This window comes from Pseudonaja textilis, chromosome 3, assembly GCF_049901715.1.
Source record: "Pseudonaja textilis isolate UNSWEBS1 chromosome 3, rPseTex1.2, whole genome shotgun sequence".
Classification (NCBI taxonomy): Eukaryota; Metazoa; Chordata; class Lepidosauria; order Squamata; family Elapidae; genus Pseudonaja; species Pseudonaja textilis.
The window spans coordinates 37,355,057-37,381,672 of NC_141992.1; the positions used below are offsets into that span (position 1 = coordinate 37,355,057).

Consider the following 26,616-nt stretch of genomic DNA (forward strand, 5'->3'; position numbering starts at 1 on the left):
TGAAGACTAAAACCCCAGGAGGGAACAGAATGAAAGTAGATATAAATATGATATGAAAGAATACTTGATGGAGATGCAAAAGATGGTAGAAAATCCTAGATGTTGCTATGGAAATGATCAAAATGTACAGCATGACATACTTTGATGGGAAGAAGCCAAATAAATACTAGCTATTGGAGCAAGCATCCATGCAAAAGAAAAAGCAAGATAGATGAAATCAATAGAGAAATTTATTGTAAGACTTGAGGCAGCCAAGTGCAGCTGAACAGAAAAAAGATTTAGAAACTGAACTTGAGATGAGTTTATATTCATTTATTTTCTGGGCATCATTCTCATCTTCCGGATCCCAATCATCTACCTCTGGTGGGTTTTGAATTATACTCCACAAACCTTCTCTGCATAGAAGTAGACTGCATTTCATAGACCATGAAACATAGTTTGTTCCATCCAGTTTGGATATTAGAGACAAACAACGTTAGGTAACTATGGTTATTCCTAACAAGTGCTCAGCAAGACATAGTCTGGATTTGGTATATATTTCTTTCCTAGGAGTCAGGGGTTAAGTATTAAGATTCAAAATAATTGTTCCTCTCTGTTTTGTGATGGTCAGTACTGGGCACCACATTTTAAGGAGATAATTATTACAAAGTAATAATAGGCCAAGAATAGAGAAGTTGGGAACGATTAGAGGCATTGCATATGTTTAACCGGAAAAAGAGACTGTTGTGAAGAGGCATGATAGCTGTCTCCAAATATCTGAAGGACTGTCATATAGAAGATGAGCAGAATTGTTCAAAGAAGAAATAATGGATTTAAATGACAAAGAAGCAGATTTCACTTGGACATCAGGAAACATTTCCAATAGTAAGATCTATTCAACAGTGGAGCAATCAGCCTTGGGAAGTAATAGATTCTCTTTCACTGGAGATGTTTAAACAGAGCAGAGGCTGCAGTAGTAGGTTCCTGCACTGGGTGGGAGTTTAAACTAGATGATAATTGACATCTATTTCAGCCCTTCCACTTTCTGATTCTATGATTAGAAGTAGAGATATTGATATTTTAGATCAGCTTTTTGTCAATCAGGTTTTAAAATAAATTATTTCTAGAATAAATTAGATTGCTAATGGAGTATATTGGATTAAATATTATTTAATGTCACAATTGATTATAGTTGCATTAACAGCATCTGAAATTCCAGAATTACCAACCAAATTGGAACGAGTTTTGGATTATTCTAAAATTAATCCACACTATCTTTTAAATAAACAATTAGAACATTTTTCATGGTTTACAAGAACTCTGAAATGGGATATCTCAGATTAACCTGCTAATAGGATAGTAGTTTCTACAGATAATAAAGAGAATAGGTAATAGATAATAAAGAATATCAATTATGTTTCCTCTTATGTAAGGAAATTCAACAATATTTTTCATGCTTACTTCGCACCTCAAATAATGGTTTAGAAAGATTGGTTAATAACATTATGTTGGAAATGTAAAATGTGTAAGGAGAGTCTGTGGGTAACTCTATAGCAAGGGTGTCCAACCTTAGCAACTTTAAGACTTGTGGATTTCAACTCCCAGAGCTCCTCAGCCAGCAAAGCTACAGCAAAGCTGGTTGAGGAACTCTGGGACTTGAAGTCCACAAGTCTTAAAGTTGCTAAGGTTGGAGACCCCTGCTCTATAGTGCAGCTTAGACTGCTTCTCTCTTCTGTTATTCCCAGATAATCCCTTGGTCAGCTTCAGAAATCCCAGTTTGAATTGCAGTGGGCTGGCTACTACAATCACTAAATGACCTAATGAGTCCTCTCTGTTTCTTGCCTTTCCTTCTGAAGTAGTTTCTATGATTAGGATATCCACTGACATTGTATCATATCAAATACTCAGTAGTTACTAGTCAAACGAGGAGACTACCAGCACAAGCTACTCACCAATCTCTGAGTATAGGAGGGGTTGTGTTGTCTTCTGCCTATTCCCAGTGTATCATAATGCACTGTAAACAATTGTTTTCAGAATAATGACTGTTTTATTCATTACACAGAGTACTAAAAGATTGGTTCAGTATAAGGATGCATTATAAAGACAGGTTATGATTTTTTTTTCTTTATCAAATTCCTAGTCTTCTGCTAAATCTTTAGGTTAAAAAAACCAAATATTTTTTTAAAGTGGAGTATTATGTTTTCTTGTGTTTACTTAAAATGGGCAGTGAACACTCATCTTTGGGCATTTAGGCATTTGGAAGCATCCAGAAAAATTAAAACTACACTTTCCAATACTACCTATAAATACAGTGCAATAGAAAAAGAAGAACTAGAAACAATGGTATTATCATTATAGGCCTTCATTTAACTAGTGAAGGACTATAAAATGGAGAAAACTCATTCCATTTTATCACAATGGCTTCAAACTACTGTAATAAGAATAGTGACAAAACTAATTATTTATTCCATATGTAAATCCCTCAATAGTTGTACCATATTCAGAGATCTACAGTCACCAGTTGTCAATAGTTTTCCTGATAATATTTACTTTCAATGTTCAACCCCTTCATATTTTTAGAATTATTGTATTTTTCGTACAATGCTAACATATATATTAGCCAGTCTAATGGTAATTTAGTAATCCCAGCTGTGTTTTTACAGTTTATGTAAAGCTACTTGCTGCTTCATGAAGATGAATAGGATGGTTTAAAAGGTTATAGTACCATTTATTAATAAATAATAAAACTATTACTTATAGCTGTTCATCTCTTAAGTATCAGTCAATAGTTCATTTCCATCTGATCCTGTTTTAACCCAGAATTTCAGGTCTTTAAAGAAAGAGTAAAACTTAAATCATCATCTTTTCTTTTTCAAATAATAACTTTTGAAAACAAAACCATGATTATTACTCATCAATAGTACATCTAGTAATTTTGTTTGCACTCTTTTACTTGTGGAGCTTCTTAAATCAGTGTTTCATTTTGTTACAAGTCTCCTTGCTGTTCATCAAAATTCTCCAAATCTGATGGCAGGGCTAGTGACCAGATGATTCTTTGAATTTAATGTTACATGAATTGCAATTTCCTTCAATATCTAATACATAAAATCCAATTATCACACTTAAAGTTTAAGAATCCAGTGCACGCACGCATGCACATACATTTCTCTTTGCTTCCTTATTCTAAAATTTGACCCTAAATGCTTTCATTTTGTCATTGATATTCAACCATGATAACAATTTTGCTCCCTTGTCACCCAACATTTTCTTCTTTCATGGCATTTATAGTTTAACTGGTTCATCTCAGCATGACCCGGACAACTGTGGACAATCTAATATGACATGTTCTACTGAAAAGTAACACTGTAAGGCAAGGAACTTATTATTAGTTATTCAACACTGTTAAACAAATATTTTTTCCTCTCTCTTTAGTTTTCTGTAACATACTTGAAGCAATGTTTACTTGATTAACCCATGTGCTTGCAGATATCTTGGATTTAATGTAACATGGCTAGATTCATAAAAAAGCAAACTCCAAACTATTAAATCTATTATATGAATAGAATAGACTGTTATAGCATGGGGAAAATAGCTACAATTCTTTCAATAATGTGGAAGGATTTAAATGTTTAATTTACAATTTTTTGATTAAAAAGAAATCCAACCTAAAACCAATAATTTTTTGTTGTGTCTGATATTCAATTTTTTTTTAAATCTAAAACGATCATTTATAGGTTCACAGGTTTGCAGAGTGACAAATTCTAGTTGCAGGAAGGTAGTGTCATTCTCTTTCTAAGCTGCTTTCCAAGGAAACTAAGCTTCCTACTTTGGTTTACAATAATAAGTTCTAGTTCATCAATGAACTGCTAAGGTTATGTGGGAGCTGCCTAAATATTTTGTGGGGTGGCATGCCCTACAGGCCAATGAAGGTCTTAATCTCCTTGAAATCAAGTCCTATTGCCTTCTTCCAGAAACTGCTCAAATTAGTCTTAGTCATTCAACAGCTAGCACTCATTATCCATAACTGGATCTCTTAGGAGGGAAACCTGCCTTTGGCTTCCACTAAACTCTATTGCATTTCTTTGATAGGTCTGTCCTAAGTGGACTTTGAAAATCATCATCCTCCCCATGCAGTCTGGTTAACTAGACTTTCTTTCCATGGTCATTAACTGCTTAAAACCTCGATATTTCTGATTCATTGCATAGAGTGGTCTCTTGCTGTTACATTCCCTTAGGCAAGTGCGAACTAGTCTGACACTTCCCAGTAATTCAGCATAGCTGGTTAGAACCTAATCTCTATTAGAACACCTGAACATAAAGCCTTTTACAATGCTTGATAGCCTCTGACAGTCAAAGCTAATGCTGTGTCTTATATCCTCTGGGATTAAAATTTGGCATTTTCTAATGTTTCCCCCAGAGCAGTTTATGGTTTTGATGATTAAATGGGATAGATTTTAGAAACAAGAGAGATGTTGCAACTTTAGAGAAAGAGAGAAATTTATAACTGTACTTACAACTGTTGTACAGAAGATTGAAAGACACTTCTTTCATCATTTTTTCTTTTCTATTTTATTTTAACGATTTTGCACTTTTAGTTTTCTCTCTGATTTCTTTTTCTTTCTTATTATATATTAGTTTATAGTGGTTTTTCTACTTTTAAAAACATTTTGTAAAGTTAAAATAAAAGATGACAAATTTTTCCATGGGGTAAGAATAAACTTGTATTAATCTCCCAGACTATTCTAAGTGGGAATTGACATTATCTACATTCCTGGTCTGTGAAACTCATTTCTAAAATAATTTAAACACCAGTTATATATTTTCTAATTAATGTCAGTAATGAGCAAGTTATTTTCATTTTTGAACAACTAAGTATTCCTCATAAATGTGATACATCTCATATCTCAGAACAGGAAACACTGCTTTAGGTTTTCCTTTAAAAATAAAATAGTAAATGGGTAAGATGTACACAAACTTAAATCAGGTAGACTCAAGTAAGTCCTGCTAGTATACCATGTAAAATCTTACCTATTTTGAAGTTGGACCCTTCAAACCTTTTATTAACCTTTGTCAGAACCATGTTTCTATCTGAGAAATGATTGTAACCGAATGTCAGGTATGACTGAAATAAGCTTAGGAAAAAAAATATCCATTAACTTTGAATGTATCTAAATCACCAGGACAAAACTAATTCATCCTTGGATACTAAAGATACTGCCTCAGGGTCTAGCCAGATGCTTCTGTATTATTTATGAGAAATTGTGGAGAACTGGTAAAATGCCAGAAGGCTGGAAGAAAACAAATGTCCCATCTTTAGAAAGAAGGAGGTTCCAGCATACTGATAGACCAGTTGATCTGACTGATATCAATACTTAATGAGATTCTACAGAAGATTAGAGAGAGAGAGCAGATTTGTAAGCACTATTAAAACAATGTGCTAATTACCAGAATTCAGCATGGTTTTGTGAAGGATGGATCTTGCAAAACTATTGTAATCTTATCTTATATAGTAATTGAATGATTTTCTTAATTGGAAATGCTGCAGACATGCTATTTATTTATTTTTGATAACCCACCATTATTTTGCCCAGCTTGAAGCAGTACATATAAGAGCCCTTCCTACTACTTTCCCAACAACAACCCTCTGAAGCAAGTTGGCTAAGAGAGAGACACCAGAAGTCACCTAGATAGTTTCTGTCCCTAAGGGAGGACTACATACATATAAGAAGTAACACATCATTTAGTCAGAACAGAGCTGGAAGGAACCTTGGAAGTCTTCTATTCCAACCCTCTGCTCAAGCAGCAGACCCTATACCATTTCAGAAAGGTGGCTGTCCAGTCGTTTCTTTTCTCTCCAGTGAGGACGCTCCTACAATTTCTGAAGACAAGCTGTTCCACTGGTTCATTGTCCTCTGTCTCCCACTTTCTAGTCCATTACATTAACTTTTATGTCTTACTGGCTATAAAGAATGTACTTTGATTTCAACAAACTATTTGACAAAATATCTCAAATCCTGATTAGCAATTTAGCTAAGTGTAGGCTGTATGGACTCACAAGACTTAGAGAAAACTGAAGTGTTTCTGATGTGACCAACAAGGATGATTAGGAGTTTAGAAGGTACACCTATGAAGAAGGATTGAAGTTTCTGCATATGTTTAGCCTTAAAAAAGATTGGGGTTTAAGCGGGATGTAATAGCATTCTTTAAATGCTAGTTAAGAATATGTCATGCAGGAGGAGGAGAAAATCTGTTTTCTCTCATTCCAGAGTCCAGGACAAGGAATAGAGGTTAAAATTATAGAAAGGAACATTATGATTGAATATTGGGGGGGGGGGGATTTCCTAACAGTAAGAGCAATTTCAGAACAGAACCAGTTATCTAGAGAGGTGATAGGCTCCCTTTCACCAAATGGAATGTATTCAAATGGAGAGGTTTGTCTGGAATCCAGATCTTAATTTTCATTTTAAAAAAGAGGTCTTCATCCTAATTTGCATTCTTGTATAGAGCGGGAAGTTGAATTCAATAGCCTAAATAGCCCTATATCTATGCAACACATCATTTTGTTACTGAAGAAAGAAAATTGTAAGTGTGGAAGGTATAACTGCACAATTTTGTTTTTCGAACTAACCTGCTGCTTTACTGCAGCAAAATTCTGACCATATCTATAAATCTCTCTCTCTCATTCTCTCTCTCTCTCTCTCCCCCTCCTTCCCTCCCTCTCTTTCTCCCCACCCTCTGTGTGTGTGTGTGTGTGTGTGTGTGTGTGTGTGTATAATGCCTTCAACACTAAATCATAAGCTGTATATCTTTCCTCTTCTTTTCTTGTACTCCTTTTTTACAATGACGTTTCCCCTTTGCAGGAAAACCAGGAGATAATATATACTGAACAATTACCTAGACTATGTTTTGTTATAAAATTTGGCAAGAGAAAGAGATACTTGAGAACTGGAACTCTCTCTGCAATGTTCCATCATCTTTATACTTATTACAGTTTTCAGAAATCTCCTAGTACATATATTTTTCATAACTGTAAAATACTGTTGATTTACCTGAAGGACATATTCTTAAAACTCTATCCAATTTAGGGTTTTCTAATAACTATCTATAATCCAATTTATTCAGAACAATTTATTCTCTAATTCAAGAATTTCCTAATGCCCACAATAGCAAACTGAATTTTAGCTCTTATATCTCTGAGGAACATTCTAAAAGTCTTTTTTATCTTGCTGATAACTTTTACATTGTTCAAATATCTCATTACTTTCAGTAATAGAATTTCCTCATACTTTGCCACATAATTAATATCTAGTAGATATCTTTTTAAAAAAAGATGTGTTGCAATACTTTCCAAATATCAGCTTTACCAGTCAACTACCAGCAAATTCATCTGTACCTCTATAACTGTCTGGTTTGGTTCTGCAACCCAACAGGAAAGACACAGACTTCAGAGGATAATTAGGACTGCAGAAAAAACAATTACTATGCACCTGCCTTCAATTGAGGACCTGTATACTGCATGAGTGAAAAAAAGGGCTGTGAAAATATTTACAGACACATCACATCCCGGACATAAACTGTTTCAATTCCTTCCCTCAAAACGACACTATAGAGCACTGCACACCAGAACAACTAGACACAAAAATAGTTTTTTCCTGAAAGCCATCACTCTGCTAAACAAATAATTCCCTCAACACTGTTCAACTATTTACAAAGCGTACACTACTATTACTGTTAATCTTCTCACCACTCCTTATCACCCATCCCCTCCCACTTGACTGTTTCCTAGTATGATTTGATTGTTGATTGTACCCTATGACTATCATTAAGTGTTGTACATTATGATTCTTGATTCTTACCGAATATATCTTTTCTGTATGTATACTGAGACTATTTACACCAAGACAAATTCCTTGTGTGTCTGATCACGCTTGGCCAATAAAGTATTCTATTCTATTCTATTCTATTCTATTCTATTCTATTCTATTCTATTCTATTCTATTCTATTCTATTCACTCCTAACACCATGTAAAGATGTAATGGATATGCAGTGCTTCGGATGTTTTGAAATATATGTAAGTGGAAATTTAACACCTATTTGTGACTCACTAAAAATGCCATCCCTGCTTTCTGACTCAAGGATGGTTATGAGCTGCAGATAAGTGTGAATTCACATTGCAGTACTTTCCATATTTTTGCATATGCTTAAAAGACATTGTTGGTTCCTAAATATCAATAGCATGACTGGAATGTTAATAATATTATAAATTGAATTGCAAGAATTATTCATTGGAAATTTTGTCAGAATGTAACAAAAACTACAATGACCATTAAGTTAGGTTTTGTAAAATAAGTGGGTTAAGATCTTGTCAGATTTTAAGATCTAAACAGACAGGCATTTTGTTCATAACATACGTGATATAACACTAATTGAAAAGAAGAAAGTCTGGTTTGTTGATGTTGCTATATCAGATAATACTAGGATTGAGGAAAAGCAAGAGGGAAAAATTACAAACTACCAGAACTTGCAGATCAAGCTTGAACATTTTTTAAAAATGAAACATGCTGTTATATCAATATGACTGGAGCCCTTGAAGCAACATCTAAAGAACTTTTCTATTAAAAATATTGAATTAGTTGGACCTGAACACCATAATTTTACAAAAACTACCCTGTTTGTAACTATATACATTCTCAAACACTATCTTAATAATTCTTAGGTGTTTGGTGTAGGACTTGAATTATTAAGTTTCCACCAGTCTTAGTCTGTGAATCTAATTGTAGATTGTCATCACCATCATCACTTAGTATTATTAAGGTGGACATATGCAACTGTGCTGCTTTTAATATATTTGCAAAGTTTTATTTTAAAACCTACATGGTAAAATTGCTATGCAGATACCCATGCAGAGTTGTACAATATTTAGATCCAGCATGGACATTTATGCGGTTTCTGTTGATAACTCCTTAAAGGAGATGTGCTGTTTCCTGGTTTTTGTGTGTTACCTGCCCAGGGTTGGGGAAATATGTGATGGAGTTAAGGAGACCTTAAGGAAGCAGTAACATTGATATATTAATGTGTTGGCTTCACTGGTATCACTATACCTAGACATTTGGCTTCATTTATTCAATTTATTGGAAAACATAAAAAAAGAAATAAAATATATTTGGGCATGAAATGTGATAATAATTGGAAGATTTGACTTTTAAAAAAAAACCATGTATACACTGAAGAATTAGTTTGTATTAGGAACAGTTTACCAGCTGACTTTTTCTACACAAATGCTGAGTCCTCTCTGTTCTTGAGTAAGAGAAACAATTTAAAGTTTGCAAAGTTTGCTTTCCCAGCTTGTGAAACTTGTATGTTGCTGACAGCAAAATAGTGCAAGTAGGTTTGCAAATCTTTTATCTTGTGTATTTTTTGTGTGTTCTATCTTGTAGTTCTAATTTGTAGGTTTTATTTAATGGCTTTTATTCAGTCTGGGTCACTGAATGAAGATCATTTACTCATTTCCCATTACATTTTTCCTATTGCCTCTAGCATATCTGAATCTGAATTGTAGATTGGTCTTTAAAACTGAGCAACATCATGATTTGTACTCTATGTAGAAAATAGTGCACATGGACTTTTTCCTGTGTCCTGGTGCTGGTTTGACTCCAAGCAGCTCCTAGGTCAAACCTCTTTATCTTTCATGCAGGTGGAGATGAAAAAAATGTATTGTTTCTCTCTATTGGTTGATATAAGGAAATATGTTTCCTTTCAAAAACACCAGACCCTCAAATGTGAGTTTTAAGCATCAGTTTTTCCTCTTTTCAGAGAAATCTACTTTTTCATGATGGCTACTTAGATATTTCAATGAGTATATTTATCATTAGTGACTCTTAAAATGGCAAAGAAACACTGTCAAATAAATAAATCCATATCAGCAGGATTCATTACAATACTTCGACTATGAAGGCTTTATTTAGCTATTATGGCTAATAGCCACAGATAACTATATCTCTGATGAATCATGTCATCTCCTTTTAAAACTACCTCATGGCATGAAAGACTTAAAATGTTATCATACGTGAAGATTTTCTTGCTTTTGCTAGCTGCCTAATTCTTTAGCCAATCATTTTCAGTGACTGGCTAGTTCTAGTAAGAAGCAGAGCTAAAGTTCCTTCCCATTCTCTTTTCATCAACTGATTTAGAAGTCCACACATTTCTGTTGTGCTTTGGTTTGATAATCATTTTCCACCTAAGCAAAAAGTCTTAAGTACTTGGAACATTTTTCCAAAAGAAATGAGAGTGCAAAAGGAAGGGGCTCAAAACATAGGTTGTCCTGCTTTCCATTCTCTGCACCTTACCCAGTGCCAGCATATTCTTTTGAAGATAAGCAACCAAAATTTAAGGAATGCATTCCTATTGGAAGAGTTAAGTTCAAAAGTATGATCCTCCCTATGCACACTTCAAGGCAGAACTAAGAAAGGTGAAGAGAGCCTATCTGCATCTAGGAATATAGGAGCATCTCTCATATTTGCAGCCCAGGACCAGACTGAAAAATCTGCAATTTAGGATCCTTGCTATAATGTTTTTCTTACTCTAAAATTCCCATCAACACAAACAATTGTATGATACTAGAAGCTTTTAAATTTAATGGAATTATAGGAATGCAGTAATGTTCTTTTACTATGATGTTGCCATGGATGTCAAATTAGGAGATGGGCTATAAGAGAAGAAAAGAGGACATGTTCCCCTCCCCTAATAAATACAATGGAATTGACAGCCATAACAAACTTTGTTCATCTGTGCATGATTCTATTTGATGAACAAAAGGATTCATGAATTCTATGTATCTAGAATTAAAATAGGCTATTATTTCAGGATGTAACACACTGAATGTGCAGGATCATTTGCAGAAATTTGTCTTGCACTGCTTCTATACAGAGTTGTTTTAACAGGTAATTACGTGACAGTGTAAGTGCCGTGGCATTGTTCCAAACACCCACTTTTTTATGGTCTGTGACAAAAAGAGCTATAAACCCCTTGGCACATTGTACATTCCTTGTTAGATTGACTTCCTCCTCTTCTCCTACTCCCGAGTTCATTTCTACTGAGTATTGTTTTAATTGCCCATTATGTGATCATTGTTCATGCCTGACAATTGGTGCTTTCTCAACGGGTAGATTAGTTGCACAGTCTGCTTTGATGGTGGGAACCCAGAAGTGGTACTATAAATTAAAACAATGATCTAATTACTGAACACAAAACAGGGTTGGCACCCTATTAACAATATGCAGTTTGGAGTGTTTAGGGCTGCAATAAGCCAATAAATAAAACTTGTTTTCTCCCTTGTGCTGAAAGCAGCCAGTGCAGAAACCAATGGTATTGCTCTGCTTCAGCTCAGTGTTGTGACAAGCCGTTCTGCTGTGCTGTAAGATTTCAGTGCCACCCACCCTCCCCATTACCTCAAAGAGCTGCACTTCTTTTACATCAGGTCCCTGGAAGTACCTCCTCCACTACCTACCTGAAAAACACAGCACTAAAGGGGTTAAAAAAGCTTCTCTGAAATATGCAGGGAGGAAATCAGACTGAATTGGGGAGGAGAATTACTTGTACAGCACACGCCTTGTCAGTAAGTACGGCTCTCAGCTCTCGGATGCAACGAGGCAGCCGGGAGGCACTGGGCAGCATCCCTGGCCACTGACCAAGCCAGCATCCCTTGAGTTGACTCTGGATAGGCAGGCACGGCAATGGCACCAGTAGGCTAGTGGCATCCTGGGATATATGTGACCCTGTTGCTGTGATTCTGCCATCCCACTGTCGTCTTTGCTAGTCACTCAGGGAGCAGGCAAAGGGAGATGCAGTTTGGAAATGAGTGCTGCTAAGCAGGAAACCCAGTGTCAGACGGCCGCACGAATTGTCACTGACCTATGTCGCCAGAAGAACCTGCCCCAGCTGGACCTGGAAACCTGCAAAGAATTTCTTCTCTTTCCCGACCTGAATGGCCCAAAGCCAGGTACAGTACCCCCTGTTCCACAGGGAAGGACTTTTATCTCTTTGACTTAAATCTGAGACAGGCTTTCCTCCTCCACCCCAGTAATGTGAGCCTTATGCCAATGTCCTGTTTACCACTTTATACCAGCTTTTGGTCTCCAAAAGCAGGCAGGTGCTTTTTTCTTGCAGAGATGCATTTGCCAGGGAGTTGGAAGAAACCTGTTGAAAACAAGTTCTCTAAGTAATGCAGGGAAAGGAGGGGAAAGGGAGAGTATGTGATATGAGGAGGAATTCAAACCATCATGTTGGGGAAATAAACACTCTTTCTGGCATCAAAGCTGCACTATAACAAACAAAAAGCAAGCAACCAAGCAAAACACCATGTGACCTTTGTTGCAAGGAATAAAGTAATATTTTAAAAAAACCTGGAGTAGGATGGGAAAAATCAGTAGCTATAGTGCCAGTTCTACTGAAAAAGGAAAAGAAAAGAGTAAAAATTTAAAATGTATATCTCAGGAACAACATAATTGATCGATGATTTGATTTCCCTGTAATTAAATAAGAAAAAATATAATTTACCCCTTAAACTGAACTTAGAAGAAGGTGCTGTGGCATTGCTTCTAAAAACTAATTAACACCCGAGTTTTAAACTGTGAGATTGGAGATGAGTTGACTTTCCAAACATCATGGCAAGTTAAAACAATGAAAGGCTTTCTTTTTCTTCCCATGCCAGACTGTTATATTTTTAGCATGGTTGTTCCCCAGATATAGAAACCTTGTTAGGATAGCTTTAAAGTTACATGGAATGACATCTATTAAAAGCTATTAGCCATCATATCTAAAGAATGGAGTATTTAGACAAACCATAAAGGCTAATACCTTCATAGCACACTCTCTTTATGACATTCCCTGAAGGAATCTCTGTTACTATAATCTGAATTAGTTAACTTCATCTGGAAGAGCTGCCTTCGGTTCTTGAAGCAACATTTTTGTTTGTGTTTTGAAAATTGTATATAAAAGTGATTATTAGTGCCCGTTTACCCCATGAAATTTCAGTGCCATTTCCACCTATAGATGGGAGGGTTTAGCCTGTTGAAGTATTTGTTGTCACAGCAGCGGCATATAGATCTGAATCAGAGTTTCTTGTTGGAATTGCCTTTGATGTGCCCTTAGGAAAAATTGGTTTCAAAATCAGCTGTAATAGACTGGAGGGCAACAAGGTTGATTTCATGAACTGCAAATCTTTATGCCGCTTTATGGTTTATTCTATCTGTCCTGAACAAATTGGCTCCAGGTTTTACTAGAAGTTGTGCTCCTATGATTCCAGGAATGAAGATTAATTTCTTAGACAGGTGTGCTCACACCTTTCTCAGGCTCTAGGTGTTCAGGATCATTTAAGTTATATTTTACTCTCTAGTGACAGGTTTGTAGTTCACTGAAACTGTTTTTCTCCCTGCTTCATACTGTGTAAAGTAATAATAAATGTGAATGTGGCATTTAGAATAGTCAACCATGGTATAAAATAAAAGACATTTCTATAACAAGTGTTTTCTGTACAAATTTCCACACTAAAGGGTTTTTTTAAAAGGAAAAGTTCATAAACTTTTTATTCAGAACTGGTCATTTAAAGTCTTCTTCTCAATAAAATTTCAAGCCAGATCCTAGATTAGATAGGATAGGACAGATGTGTGATTTCAGCAGGAATAATACGATTGATGAGGTTTATATTGGAGATAGTTTTTGCTGTACAGCAAGCATTCATTCTGATGTTCCCAGCCTATCACAAAGTGCCTTGATTTTGACGAGCTAACTATCAAATGAGTCATGCATAGTTTAGTGATTTAGTAGTCACAATGAAGTTCATAATTCCCTTTCTAGGGATATCAACCTGCCTTGAATACTGGTACTTGAGTTTTCCCATGCACTGAGCCTTTACCACTTCTATAGTATATTCTTTGGGATAGTCTTTTCTATCCCAAAGAATTATAAACTGAACCAAGTTCAATTTGCCTATATATATATATATGTGTGTGTGTGTGTTTTTGCAGACTTTAGAAGGGCTACAGAGCCTCAATAAGTTGGAGAGGAGCCAGTTCTGCTATGAAAAATGCTTGTGTCATGTATAATTTACCTGAGAATTATACTCGTGAAAGCTGGGTGGTATGGAGATTGGCATAGGATCTTAAAAATAATTGAATTTCCTTGGAGAAATTTGGAATTTGCATAATGAATTACCTCATATTTTTAGAGTTCAGTTCAGTATCTCCACTGTATTTGCAGTGGCATCACTGGATAATGATAAGGCTTCTATACTTATTTTCATGCCTGTAAGCTTATAAACTCCCTCGAATGGAATTTGCCTCAACTCCTTGCTTTCATTCAAACCTTGAAATGCAGCAATATTCTCTGGTGCCTGGATTGTTGAAAGGTATCATCCTAATCTCCAAAGGTACTAATGGCCCAAATATTTTATGTTATATGCATGAAAGTGCTAGGAATTAAGACCACTAATTGAGTCAGAAAGACTTAAATCTTACATTCTCCATGTTCTGTTCTTCAGTATTCACCCTGCCCAGCAATATAAATAATAAGAATAATATCTTACTTTAGAATTCAAACACATAACACCCCATAACAATTATTGATTACCCCCCCGCAAAAAAAAACTTTGGATTGTGGACACGCAGTAACTGGAGACAGCAGAACAGAACAAAAAGAACTGGAGAAGATAACATAATACAAAGTCCTGCAAATAGGAATAGAACTACTGTGGCAAAAGAAAGCAAAGGTAGTACAATGGTAATAGGTGCCTTGGGTGCAATCCCAAAACAATTGGAGCACTACTTGAACATGATTGGCATTGACAAATTCACCCTCATTCAATTGCAAAAAGCAGCATTAATGGAAACAGCTTACATCCTCCAGTGATAGCTATAACAGCATCAAACATCCATATCTGCATATCCTAGGTCCTTGGAAAGGATTTGATAGGTCAACAAAAATGCCAAAACCAGTTTGAACATCTGTCTGTCTGTCTATGCAATGGACCATAATAAAAAGAAACAGTATTACATGGCTCACACACAATTTTTTTTAAAGACTCCTGACTCCCAAATGACTCTGGGTGACTTGGAACTCTAAAGAAGATGAGCGGTTCAAAAATGTGAATAATAAATAAAATCAACAAAAACCCCAACATACCAGAGCAGGAACTGCAACAGAGTAAGTGTAAGTTTCACAAGATGACATTCTTTAATTGACAGAACCCAGACACATCATTCTGAATTGAACCAGGTAGGCAGAAACCACCGAAAATAAGTAGGGCTCAATGATTAATTAAAAGCAATAACATGAATATTATTACTCTCTCATCCATTTATGCTTAACTTCCAATCCTCGATGTATATTCAGCATATAGACTGAATAAAGAAGGAGAAAATGTACAGTTTTGTCTCACTCCTTTGCCAGTCTAGATCCAGTCTCTTTCACCATGTTTCTTCAAAACTGTGGTTTTCTATTTTGTGCATAGCTTTTGAATGAGGACAATAAGATCTTCTGGGATTTCCATTTGCCTAAGCACATTCCTCAGCTCGATATGATTGACATAATCAAAGATTTTTCTATAATCAAAGTGCACAAATTGATTTCTTTTGGGCGTTCTTTAGTATTCTTAATTATCTAGTATGCATTAGTGATAATGTTTGTTCTCCTTTTCCAATATCAGTTTGAATGACCTGGATAATTGAGCATCTCAATAGACATTTGACACCTCCTTTTCCTTGTGGGATTCTAATCTGCATTGGTTTATTTTGTTAGTATGCAAAATTAAGGATAGCACATTCTGTTGATTTTTCTTTCTTTAATATAAGCATTCAGATTGCTTCTTCCAGTCTATTGGCTGTTGTAGCACTTTCTAGATTTGTTGCCAGTTTGGCTGCCACCATTACTGATTCTTCTTCTATTGCTTACTCTTCTATGGATATTCCATCAATTCTTATAGCTTCCAATTTGGTAATGACCCAGAATGTTGATCTAATTTTATCTTCTATTGTAAATGGGACTATCTTGTAATATCTCTACTGTGCAGCATTTCAATAAGTTCTTTCAGTCATTTTTTTCTTGCCATAAATACCTGTTTAACGTGCTAATTCAAAATTAGAATCTTTTTATGAGTTTGAAATTCTTTTGAAAGACTTTCCTTGTTCTTCCATGTCTGTTTTAATCATTGATGTCTTCACAGGTGTCATTTTAATACTGTATTGATTTTTGTCTCTTCTAATAGCTCTCTGAAATTCTTTATTAACTTTGCTTATACTTTTGTCTTTCTTGGTCTTGCATTTTCTTCCTTTCTTGGGCAATTTATTAACTTGTTGTATCATCCAGTTTGCTTTAATCTGTTTTTTTTGTTTGGTAATATCTTTTTACATTAATTCTTAACAATTTTCTGATTTCATTCCAAGTTATTCTCATACCCTGTAAATTAGGTTCAGAAATTCAAAATGATTTCTGATATTCTCCATGAAAATGATCATGCTGTTGAAACTGGTTGGCTTTGTTCATCTGCTGTAGCTTGATTTGTCTCACATACAAGCAGTTTGTAATCTGTTCTATAATCAATCTTTACTCACACCTTTGCTGTTATAACTAAATTATTCCACCTCCTGATACCAATAATTTAATCAATTAGATTTCTGCATATTTCACTAGTGTGTAGATATTGGTTTTGTTGTTTGAATACTTTGTTAGCAATCAAAAGAAACTGGACTGGCAAAAACTGATGTCATTCTCCTGGTGAATTTTTGCTTCCTAGACCATACAGCTCGATTATGGACTGCAGCTATTCCTTCTTAATATTTCCAACCTTGGCATTCCAATCTCTGATCACAAGTAGCACATTTTGGTGCATGTTCTGTCAATTGCAGATTGAGCTTCACCACAAAATCTGTGGTTGGAGTGTAATCTTGAATAATCATATTAAAGACTCCATGATTGTAAAGTCTTATTAATATTATTCAGTTAGTGATTGCATTGTACACAAGTACTGTCACTGTTGTATCCTTTCTGACTATGAAAGCAAAGCTATTCCTTCTTTGTTTTTTACGTTTTTTATTTTCATGTTCTGAGTAGCAATCCATATAATCTTCTGAATGAAAGGGTCTATTTCAATTTGCTGAAGCCCGAGGTGTCAAAGTGTAGTAGATTGATTGGACTTTTCACTCTGTTGAATTTCCCCATATTCATACTTCTTTAATTTCATGTTCTCATGTGTTTCCAGGTTTGTCGTTTTCTTTTCTTGCATAGCAACACCAGCACCCACCCCCCAGCATCTTTAATCTAGCTGTTCATAAACACCATTACTGTTGTACTAAAAAAGATCCTGATCTTCCTTAGCAGCACATTGAATGCCATTTGATCAGAGAGTGCCATCATCTGGCATTATATTCTCAGTCACTTTACATTGTTTATCACTATGCTTTTCTTTGTAAAACACTGGAATGGTTTATCACTGCCTTTTTCCATGCAGTACAAAACTCAGTTTGTGCCATCATCACTAAACTTACTATCTTCAGCCAACATCTTTTCATATTGTTACTGCCCAACATAGGTGATTCCTTGCTTTAACTGGGCCCCTGAGGTGACCTTCATGGCTTCGGTGACTCTGCTAGGAGTATTAACTCTTTGGATACACTCCCTAAGTATCTCCTAGAACCCTTCCCACTACAGGTAATATTGACTTACATCACAATTGACTCCCAAATTTTCCTTTCTAACCAATGCAGTTGTTAAGTGAGTTGCACCTCTTTTTGCAACCTTTTTTTGCCACAGTTGTTAAGCAAACCATGGGAGTTTTTAAATGAAAACTCCCATGATGTTGTTAATTGAATCTGGTTTCCACCTATTGACAATGCTTATCAGAAGTTGGCTGGGAAGGTTACAAATGGTAATCATGGTCACCACATGACAGCATTCAATTTTATGACCTTTATTGGAGCAGGTGTTGCGTGAGTCTATTGCTCACAATAGTTTTTTTTTTTTGCCATAAATCTGAAATAAAAGCCAGTTTGGATAAAAAAAATGTGAATTGCAGTTATGTGACCCTGGGATGTTGCAAACAGTAGCAACTGTGGGTCAGTTGCCGAACACCCAAAAAGAGATAATTTGACTACAAACCCATATCTTAAGTAGCCCTGAGGAGGACTACTGTTGTTTTGAATGATTGCTAAGCATGTAATGGTTTCTACCTGTATAATATCAGGCTGTTTACAAAAAATAAAATGAGGTTCTATGCCAGTGGGGTTAAACTAAAGACCCGCAGGCTGGATCAGCCACAGGATGCTTAGATCTGGCCTATGGGACTGTCCTGGAAACAGTGAACAGCTGCCCCATGGTCCCTCATCTGGGCACTGATTTACAACCTGGTGGTGGCCATTTTTGTTCAAAGAGTGCTGTGGGAGGCCATTGCAGATGAAAACGGAGCTCAGAAGGGGCTTGGCATGGTGATACAGGAGGCCGTTACAGCCAAAAATGGAGCTTAGGAAGTCTGCACATGCCCCTCCAGAGTTTCATTTTCGCTGGAAGCATGCTCGCAAAACAAACTACTAGCAAAAGTGGCATTTGATCAAAAGGCAAGGAAGTATTGAGAAACGTTTCCCTTTTTGCATTTGAGCATCCAAGAATGAACAGGAAAGGAGAAAGGGAATGAGGAAAACAAAGAAAAAGAAGGGAAGATGGGAAGAGAGCAAGGAAGGAAAGAGGGAAAGGAAGAAGAAAGAAAGGAAAATGAAGAGGGAAGGAAAAAGGAGAAAAAAGAAAAAAGGAAGGAAGATTATAATGAGTGGGAGGAAGGGTCTATCCTGCCCTAGCACATGGCCACTTTAACAGCCCTGCTGCCCTTTCACCATCCCCTTGTCCTCTCCTTGTGGTCTCCCATCCTATCGCTTTGGTTATAAAGCTGGGTCTGCTTGTGTGGAGAGGAGCAGGCCTCCCTCTGACTCACACATTTTGCCTTCCCGCACACACTATGAGCAACCTAGCCAAGAAGAGCAAGAACAGCAGCAGCAGTCTTGAGGGGGTGGTAAGTGTAGCTTCCTCAGGGAAGCTGGGCTGGGCTGGGCTGGGCTGTGGAGTCTTGGTGCCCTCTGCTGCCTAGGGCTCAGGACAGCCTGCACCGCCACCTGGGGGTCCTCCATGTGGCCTGAGAGGGACGATGAGGCTTCTCTGGAGGGCAAGGGTTTGGACCTCTCCCTGGTCTCACCTTCCTCCACTGGAGACAATGGATCCCCCCAGCCCTGCCCAGGCCACCACAGATGCCATTGACACAAATGACATTGAGCTGGCTGTGCCCACCCCAGCCATGCCCCCCAGCACCCCCAAGATCAAACATAACCCTGATGTGGCCCTCAATAAAATCAAGTTTGATACCCCTGTTCTATGCTATGTTAAAAAAAAATTTCTAGCTGGACTATAAATAAAATTCCTTCTCCCAATTATTCCTTTATTAATTGCTTATAGAATGTCAATTGAGATAGGAGTTTCATAGTTCAAATGTTAACCTGCTAAATATTAACCAACTATAAACATATTGTATATTAATATTTTAAAAGATATTAAAATGTTCACTGTAAGTTTACTAATACATACCTTTGAAATTATTTGTAAAAAGTATCTAAATTCATATTCTATAAAGATGTCTGTTAGTTATCCCCAAACATAAAGCATGGATTAAATAAAGAATTATAACTTATGCTTTGCTAGCATTGGTTTCCATTATTCCTTAACAAAGAAATAAACTAAAAAAATATATAAGATGACTTTCTTATCTAATATATATAATTCCTGTCTTACCAAATGTTCTGATACATCGTCTACAGAGAAAGAAATCCTTTTGAACAGAAGTGCAAATACACCTGAGTCTCCAGGGGCCAGTGAACTAAAAAGGTGGATACATACAGTTGGATAATTCGGCTAGCCTATTTTCTTCTTTCCAGTTGCTGATAATTTGGCCCCAGGCTAAGAAGAACACAGGGAGACTCCCACAGGTGCTCTTAGAATGCCTGGCTGCACAACTGAGCCAGCAGGGCAGAATGAGAATATTTGTATAATGAGCCTAATGCAACCAATGGAAATTTCTTGGCACCTTCGCTGTGATGATAAGAGGCTTCCTTCCATGAAGGTCTAATGCTTTCCTGTGTTATCTGAGCCTGCACATCGCATATCTCCCACCAGCAATTTACCACACAGAACAGCTGGCAGGCATTCAGTCATAAGTTTTCATTGACTGCCAACATAATAAAGCAGAAAGTGAAGCAAACTAGAGCAAAGCAAGTCAGAAAGTTTGGAATATGATAAAATGCTCTGCATGAGAAAGGACAAAAGCTAGGATTAGGTGACTGAAGGTTGGTCTCAGGGCCAGGAAGGGTCGGTATGAATTTATGGTTGTGTGGGTGAATGTATGGTTGTTAAATGGCACTGTCTTCCTCCCTGTTGTATCAAATTGCTGTTTTCAACATGCAGTCTTATTTTCAGAAAGAACTAAGGTAAAGATGCTAGTCGTTTACAGCTCTAAGGGGCGGTACCCATCTCCATTACAAAGCTGAAGAGCCAGCACTGTCCGAAGACGTCTCTGTGGTCATGTGGCTGGCATGACTAAATGCTGAAAGCACATGGAACACTGTTAAATTCCCACCAAGGTGGTCCCTATTTTTCTACTTGCATTTTTTACATGCTTTCAAACTGCTAGGTTGGCAGAAGCTGGGATAAGTAACGGGAGCTCACCCCTTTACGCAGTGCTAGGGATTAGAACTGCCAAACTGCCAACCTTTCTGATTGACAAGCTCAGTGTCTTAGCCACTAAGCCACCACGTCCCTTCGGAAAGAATTACTGTACTACAAATTTGACAAAATGTAGTATTTTTTTAAATGCCAATAAGAACATTTGGTGAAGCACTAAACATTGTTATATGACTCTAGTCATCTACTAAAACAAATTTGAGATATTTCTCTCTCATTCTCGCATTTCCTTTTTTTAAATACGAAAGTTGTTCTTTCATTGTCAAATAATTTGGAGAAAAGTAATCTCAAAATCAACATTTAAATATGACTTTTTTATTTAAATAAAGATTTCTAAAACATAATTTCCAAATTTAAAGCCATGACACTTGTAATGTTTGGAAAAATGCAAATTTAGGAGAATAGCCAAATTCTATAATTCACACATTAATAAGAAATCAATTCATTCTATGCCAACATTCACATAGACTGAATTCTTTAGACATCCATACTCAGTTAATGTGTTTGTCTAACCATTTGCATTTTCCATTTTTATCCATTGATTTTTCCATTAAAATTATTATCTATTCACCACCTCTATTTTCTTAGATTATTCATTTTTTATATTTATTAATTCTTAGTTTTCTGTTGTGTGCACACTGTATGTGATAAATATATTAGAAGCATAAGTGAAAGAGGATTTATAGATTTATAAATTTACAGCTATAGGACTAGATTGTTCAATATTAAAATGATATCAGAGTTGAAAACCAACAGAAGCAAATTGCAATTGCAATCAGTTACAATATAGATGTGATGACCCGGGGCATTGCACAAAGGCAATACAGTCAGATAATGAATAAGAGTCCCCTTTATTATCTCTAACTTCGCTCCCAATGTCCAGGTTACCTTCTGGCTGGATTAAAACTCTCCCAGGAACAGCCTTTAATTGCAGAAAATTCAGTCTAAAACAAGGTAAACACAAACTGTAACTTAAAGTCCAAACAAGCCAAACTGAAGTAATTAGTTTGGAAGGGCAGGAGCAAGAATTTCAGACTTGAAAGCACAGCAAAACTCACACAGTTGGGAAGAAGCCAGGAATACAGATAAGCCACTACAAACAAGATAGTCATGTTTGCTCCCAACAGCCTGGTGTATGCAGCTTGCCTTTTTTATAAACTGTGTTCCCAGCTGCAGCTAATGAAGGGAATCAGGGCCCTTTCCTCCCCCATAAGCCATGCAACTCACATTGCTCTCTTTTCCATTCCTTCCTATGTGCCCTAGGATGAAGAGGGGGTGGGCCTGGGTCTTCCTCTGAATTCCCTCTTCCTTGTTCTACCTCTCCCCTGCTCTGCCCTGCTGGACTTTGCCCTTCCCCAGTTTCTTCCACAGCCAACAGAGCCACACTTCCACTCCCTGTCAGCTGTTTGGGGTTCCTCAGATTCAGACTCCGACAGGGGCATGACAATTAATTTGGTAAGAGGTTTATTGAATAGTCATAAGACCTTATCAGTAACATAACATAAATATATAACAAGACAAAATACAGATAAGTTAGATATATAAGAATACAGTAATAAAAACATATATGGAAAACTAGAGAGTCAAAAATCGGATAATAGATCACCTTTGCAGGATACACCAATTTGTTCAATATATTGGGTTCTTAGGACCGCTGCCTTGATTATAAACTTAGCAGTCCTATGGATGATGTGTACATTAGAGGCCCGGAGGAAATATAACAATCTGTGGTTTGATTCCCAATAGGCTGTTCTTTCCAGTAGAAATGATAAGTATTTAAGCCTAATGGGGGCATATATTTGGCAGTTGACCAAGACGTGGGAAATATCTTCAATGGCAGATGAACCACATAAGCAGGTTCTCTTGTTGCATGGTACATGGTGGAAGCGCCCATATCTGGACATGGAATCCAGTAACTCAAATCTGGCTCTGGGATAGGCTCTTCTCTGTAATTGTGGCATACCCATTGAAAGGTATTATGACAATTGATGAGCTATAGAAATGCTAGTATTAGAAGCCCAAAGGTGCTTTTTCAAGAGGCAACTGGACTTTCTGGTTGCCTCTTGAAAAAGCACCTTTGGGACAACATGACCTGGATGACTGAGAATCTTCATAGACATTTAATATTAGAAGACTTACAGAATACATAGCATAGTTATGTCAGGAGTAATTGGTTGATGCAGGATTTTGAGCAGGCAAATCTAGGCCATAAACCAGGGGCCCCAAACTTGGCAACTTTAAGACTTGTGGACTTCAACTCCCAGAATTCTCCAGCCAGCTATGCTGGGAGTTGAAATCCACATGCCTTAAAGTTGCCAAGTTTGGAGACCTCTCTCAAAAACAGACCATAAAAATAGAGGGGGGGCTGACTGAACAGAAGGATTGCCTGGGGGAAGGGGACAATAAGGAGACTGTGATTGCTGCCACTCCCCCTTTTTTTCCTATGTTGTGTAATCATCATGGCCATCATCTCTTTTGATATCCACATCCCTGGCGAACAGTTCCTGATTGAACAGCTGATGCCCAAATCAAAGGTGGAGGGAATTACAAAAAGGCTAGTTCAGTGTATGCATTCAACAGCTTAATAGGCTTTGAGTATTTTCTTCTAGCAGAGATGCTCTACCTGAGGCCTCAAAGCTTCACACAGCCATTCCAGGCCTTGGCCTTGGTTCCTAGAGCTTCTCCAAATGTTTCTGCCAAGTAGCACATGGCAAATAATTGTTGTGACTCTCCTTAAACCCTTAAATTCACATTCAATTTGACTAAATGTTAATGTTGATCAGGTACCATCCATTTCTTTGTCTCCCCCCTCCTCCCCTCAGATATGGAAAGACAACATTCAAAGGCCAAGTGCAACTCTCAAGCTGAAAAGGTGAGGAAACCTCTGGAAAGGTTTCTGCTTGAGGGTCTTCAAAATGTGAAGATGGCTATTGTGACTTTGTGATGCCACTTCATTTTTACATGTATCATACATGGAACATTTAAAAAGGACAGGGCTTTGCTGATGTACTTTCAGCCATCATCTTGAGGGTTCCACAGTGGTGCAATTCAACCAGTGTAACAACTGGTTTGGTGAGTGCATGCTTTGTGTGTACGCCCAGCATTTAGAAAAGACAATTTTTAGCTATAATACTTAACTTATGCTGCAGCCCCGGTGTGTAAAACAGCTGATGCATGGCAAACCTTGCGCAAATCAGCAATGCTCAAAAACAAGGAAATAAAGCACAGGAAAAGGGCAGGGGCTGGTGGCAGGCCCAAATGATCACTGGAACTACCAGTTCACAATAACCAATCCAAACCAGTAAAATCCAACCTCTGCCCCCCGACTTGCTAGCCCTATTCTAAGAGGTTTGGGGGAGGTGAGAGAAAGTAAGAAGCGAGAGGATAAGGTGGTGCCCAGAGATTAAATACCACAAACTGTGTTTACTCGAATCATTCCATTCAAGGAAAAGCTAAGAGTGAAAACATGTTAAAATGATTGCTACAATGCAGGTGAAGAAATTCAGTCTACTGTTTGTTAAAACACAAAAAGCAAAGGGCATCCATTGGGATTTAGCTCAGCAAGCAGTGATGGGCTAAATCCATGCTGCTATGTTGTGGCACCCACTGACAGATAATCGGAGGGACCAATAACACTAGGAAGTATTGAGCATGGATTGCCAAGATGCCTCTTTCAGGAATTACAAGACACCTCCTATGTCAGGCTGCCAAAAAGACAAATGAGAGATGCAGCCTGGTGATCTGTTATCAGCACGGTGTGCTTAATTATGCCATTTCATGGACACATCGGTATTTACTGGGGTTAGATGGTATTTTTTCATTCATGTAGGAAAATGTGTTTGAGATATCAGAACAGGTGCTTATTCATCTTTGGACTCTTTATAAGTGTAATGTAATATTTAAAATAACCGATTCCCTAAAAAGCATACACTTTTTTCTTTGCTTTTCAAAGCATACCAGCTACAGGCAGATCAGAAGGAATACTTGTAACAGTGTTCAAGAAAATTGTTAATACTATTAACACCTCCTACTGCTTTTGGTATTATTTTTATATAATAAAGTTGCTAGCACTATTATTATTTATTTATTCTGGTTTTCCCACTAAAATGCATTACACGGATATAAGTCAACCCAGGTCACATAAATCTGATAGCATAAAACCTAAATATAAATATATACATATAACTAGAATAAATAGCATCTGAAATATCTAAGTATCCCTATTACTTTTCCCACCACCCAACCTTCATGCAAAGTAGCATTCAAACATTCCCATTTTACAGATAAAAGGATAGAAAACTTATTAGATCCACGGCTGAAAAATAATGGTTTGAGTGTAATATCCTTCCCTTGTCTCATCTTCTTTTTATGAGCTGACAATTCTGTTAGACAAGTTTTAAGGCCGTCATGATCTTACCTGCACATTTTAAAAAATCAATTTGCAATGTATTCTTGCTTTATTGAACAATTGTGTAGCTTACAATTTGCAGTGGAAATTGTAGCTGATGGGCTTATTTAACTTCACATATAGCAATGCAGATAATAGTCTGTTTGTGAGTAAAATGAGTCTAACTTCACTACTTCATGGAATCTTGCAAAGTTTCCAGCCAATGATAAACTTTGGACTGTAAGGTTTTTGTTTTTTTAAGGTTAGTGCTCTAATAGAGCAGCGACATCTGCCAGGTCTATGCCTAATGGGCTATGATTGACTCCATCTCTAATAACAATAGGTATTGGGCCATTTCATTCCTGGAGTTTGATATATTTGGGGGAAATCTATTAACTAAGGGGATAAATCAAAAAGGTTCTTTAGTTTCTGAACATATTGATCTATCTGTTTTAGGAATGTATAAGCCTCATCAGACCCATCACAGCAATTTAAAGTGCTGACCTGGTATTGCTGAATAAAGAGTAAATTGATCAGGCTGCACCAGTGCAGGTGCTCAGTTTTAGTTGTACTTGGATTTTCTGAGACTGTGATATAGAGTATGCATTGAATTACTGGGGCACAAATTCGAAAAGAAGGCTGCAATGGAGTTTATGGAATATACTCAGAATCTGGCAATGTAAAAAAAATTAGAATAAAAAAAATGCCCCAGTAATCCAGACCTTTTAGGTTACTTCTAGCTTCACCTGAAATGTAAAACTGCTATGAAAACCTATTGTCTAAGCAGTCAGAGCAATGCACAGTCTTATAAAATACATGTCTATGGCTGCAATAAAGATTTGATTGGACTTCATCATGTTTACCAGATTTAAAAAATACAAAATAAATGCTATGAACATTTCTACTGCAGATCCCATTTGACTTGCCTGTTATCCTTTGTTTGTTGCAGTATTTTTAGTGGATTCTACAGCAGCAACATTTCAGTTAGGTATGCACCAAGCTGTTGATAGCTATTCTAAGCAGATAATTAAATCCATTAGCAAATTAAGGTATTTAGTGGAAGAAAGTTATTGATACAAACATTTCAGCAACTCTGTAGCAGAAGGGATTAGCTCCTTGGCTAATGCAAAAGCTGTATTTCAAAAACTACTTAAGATAATGTGGCACCAATTACTAGTTCAGAACAATGGTCTGTGCCTGTAAAAAAGTTGCAAGCTTGCATTCCGATACCCTGTGTTATACCATCATGTTGATATAGTTCTAAATAATCTTAAAATCTGTTTGACTACTTTGTTTCCTAATCAAGCCCTAGAGAATGCCTTTCTGCAGAAAGAGAAGGGTATGTCTAAAAGCCAGTTAATTGCTAGAAAGGAATTCAGAAAGCTACTATTTTCTTAGTTGTTCAGGGTAATTCTGATATTTAAGTTAATAAGAAAAATAAAGAAACTCAAACCAAGGAAAAATGGATATGCAACTCTTGTTG

At 36.8% G+C, this 26,616-nt stretch overlaps 1 protein-coding gene across 4 annotated transcripts in view; it reads left to right on the forward strand.

Annotated features, from left to right (window-relative positions):
• The first annotated feature begins 11,600 nt into the window (after nucleotides 1-11,600).
• SYT6 (synaptotagmin 6) overlaps nucleotides 11,601-26,616 on the forward strand; it is a 153,190-nt gene continuing 138,174 nt past the window's right edge. For all 4 annotated transcript variants that reach the window (XR_015742748.1, XR_015742749.1, XM_087929298.1 and 1 more), the window contains exon 1: nucleotides 11,601-11,978. Coding sequence is in view for 2 of the 4 variants with exons in the window: in XM_087929298.1 (XP_087785424.1) it covers nucleotides 11,834-11,978 (145 nt within the window). In the remaining 2 variants the exon portion in view is untranslated. The remainder of the gene's footprint in view (nucleotides 11,979-26,616) is intronic.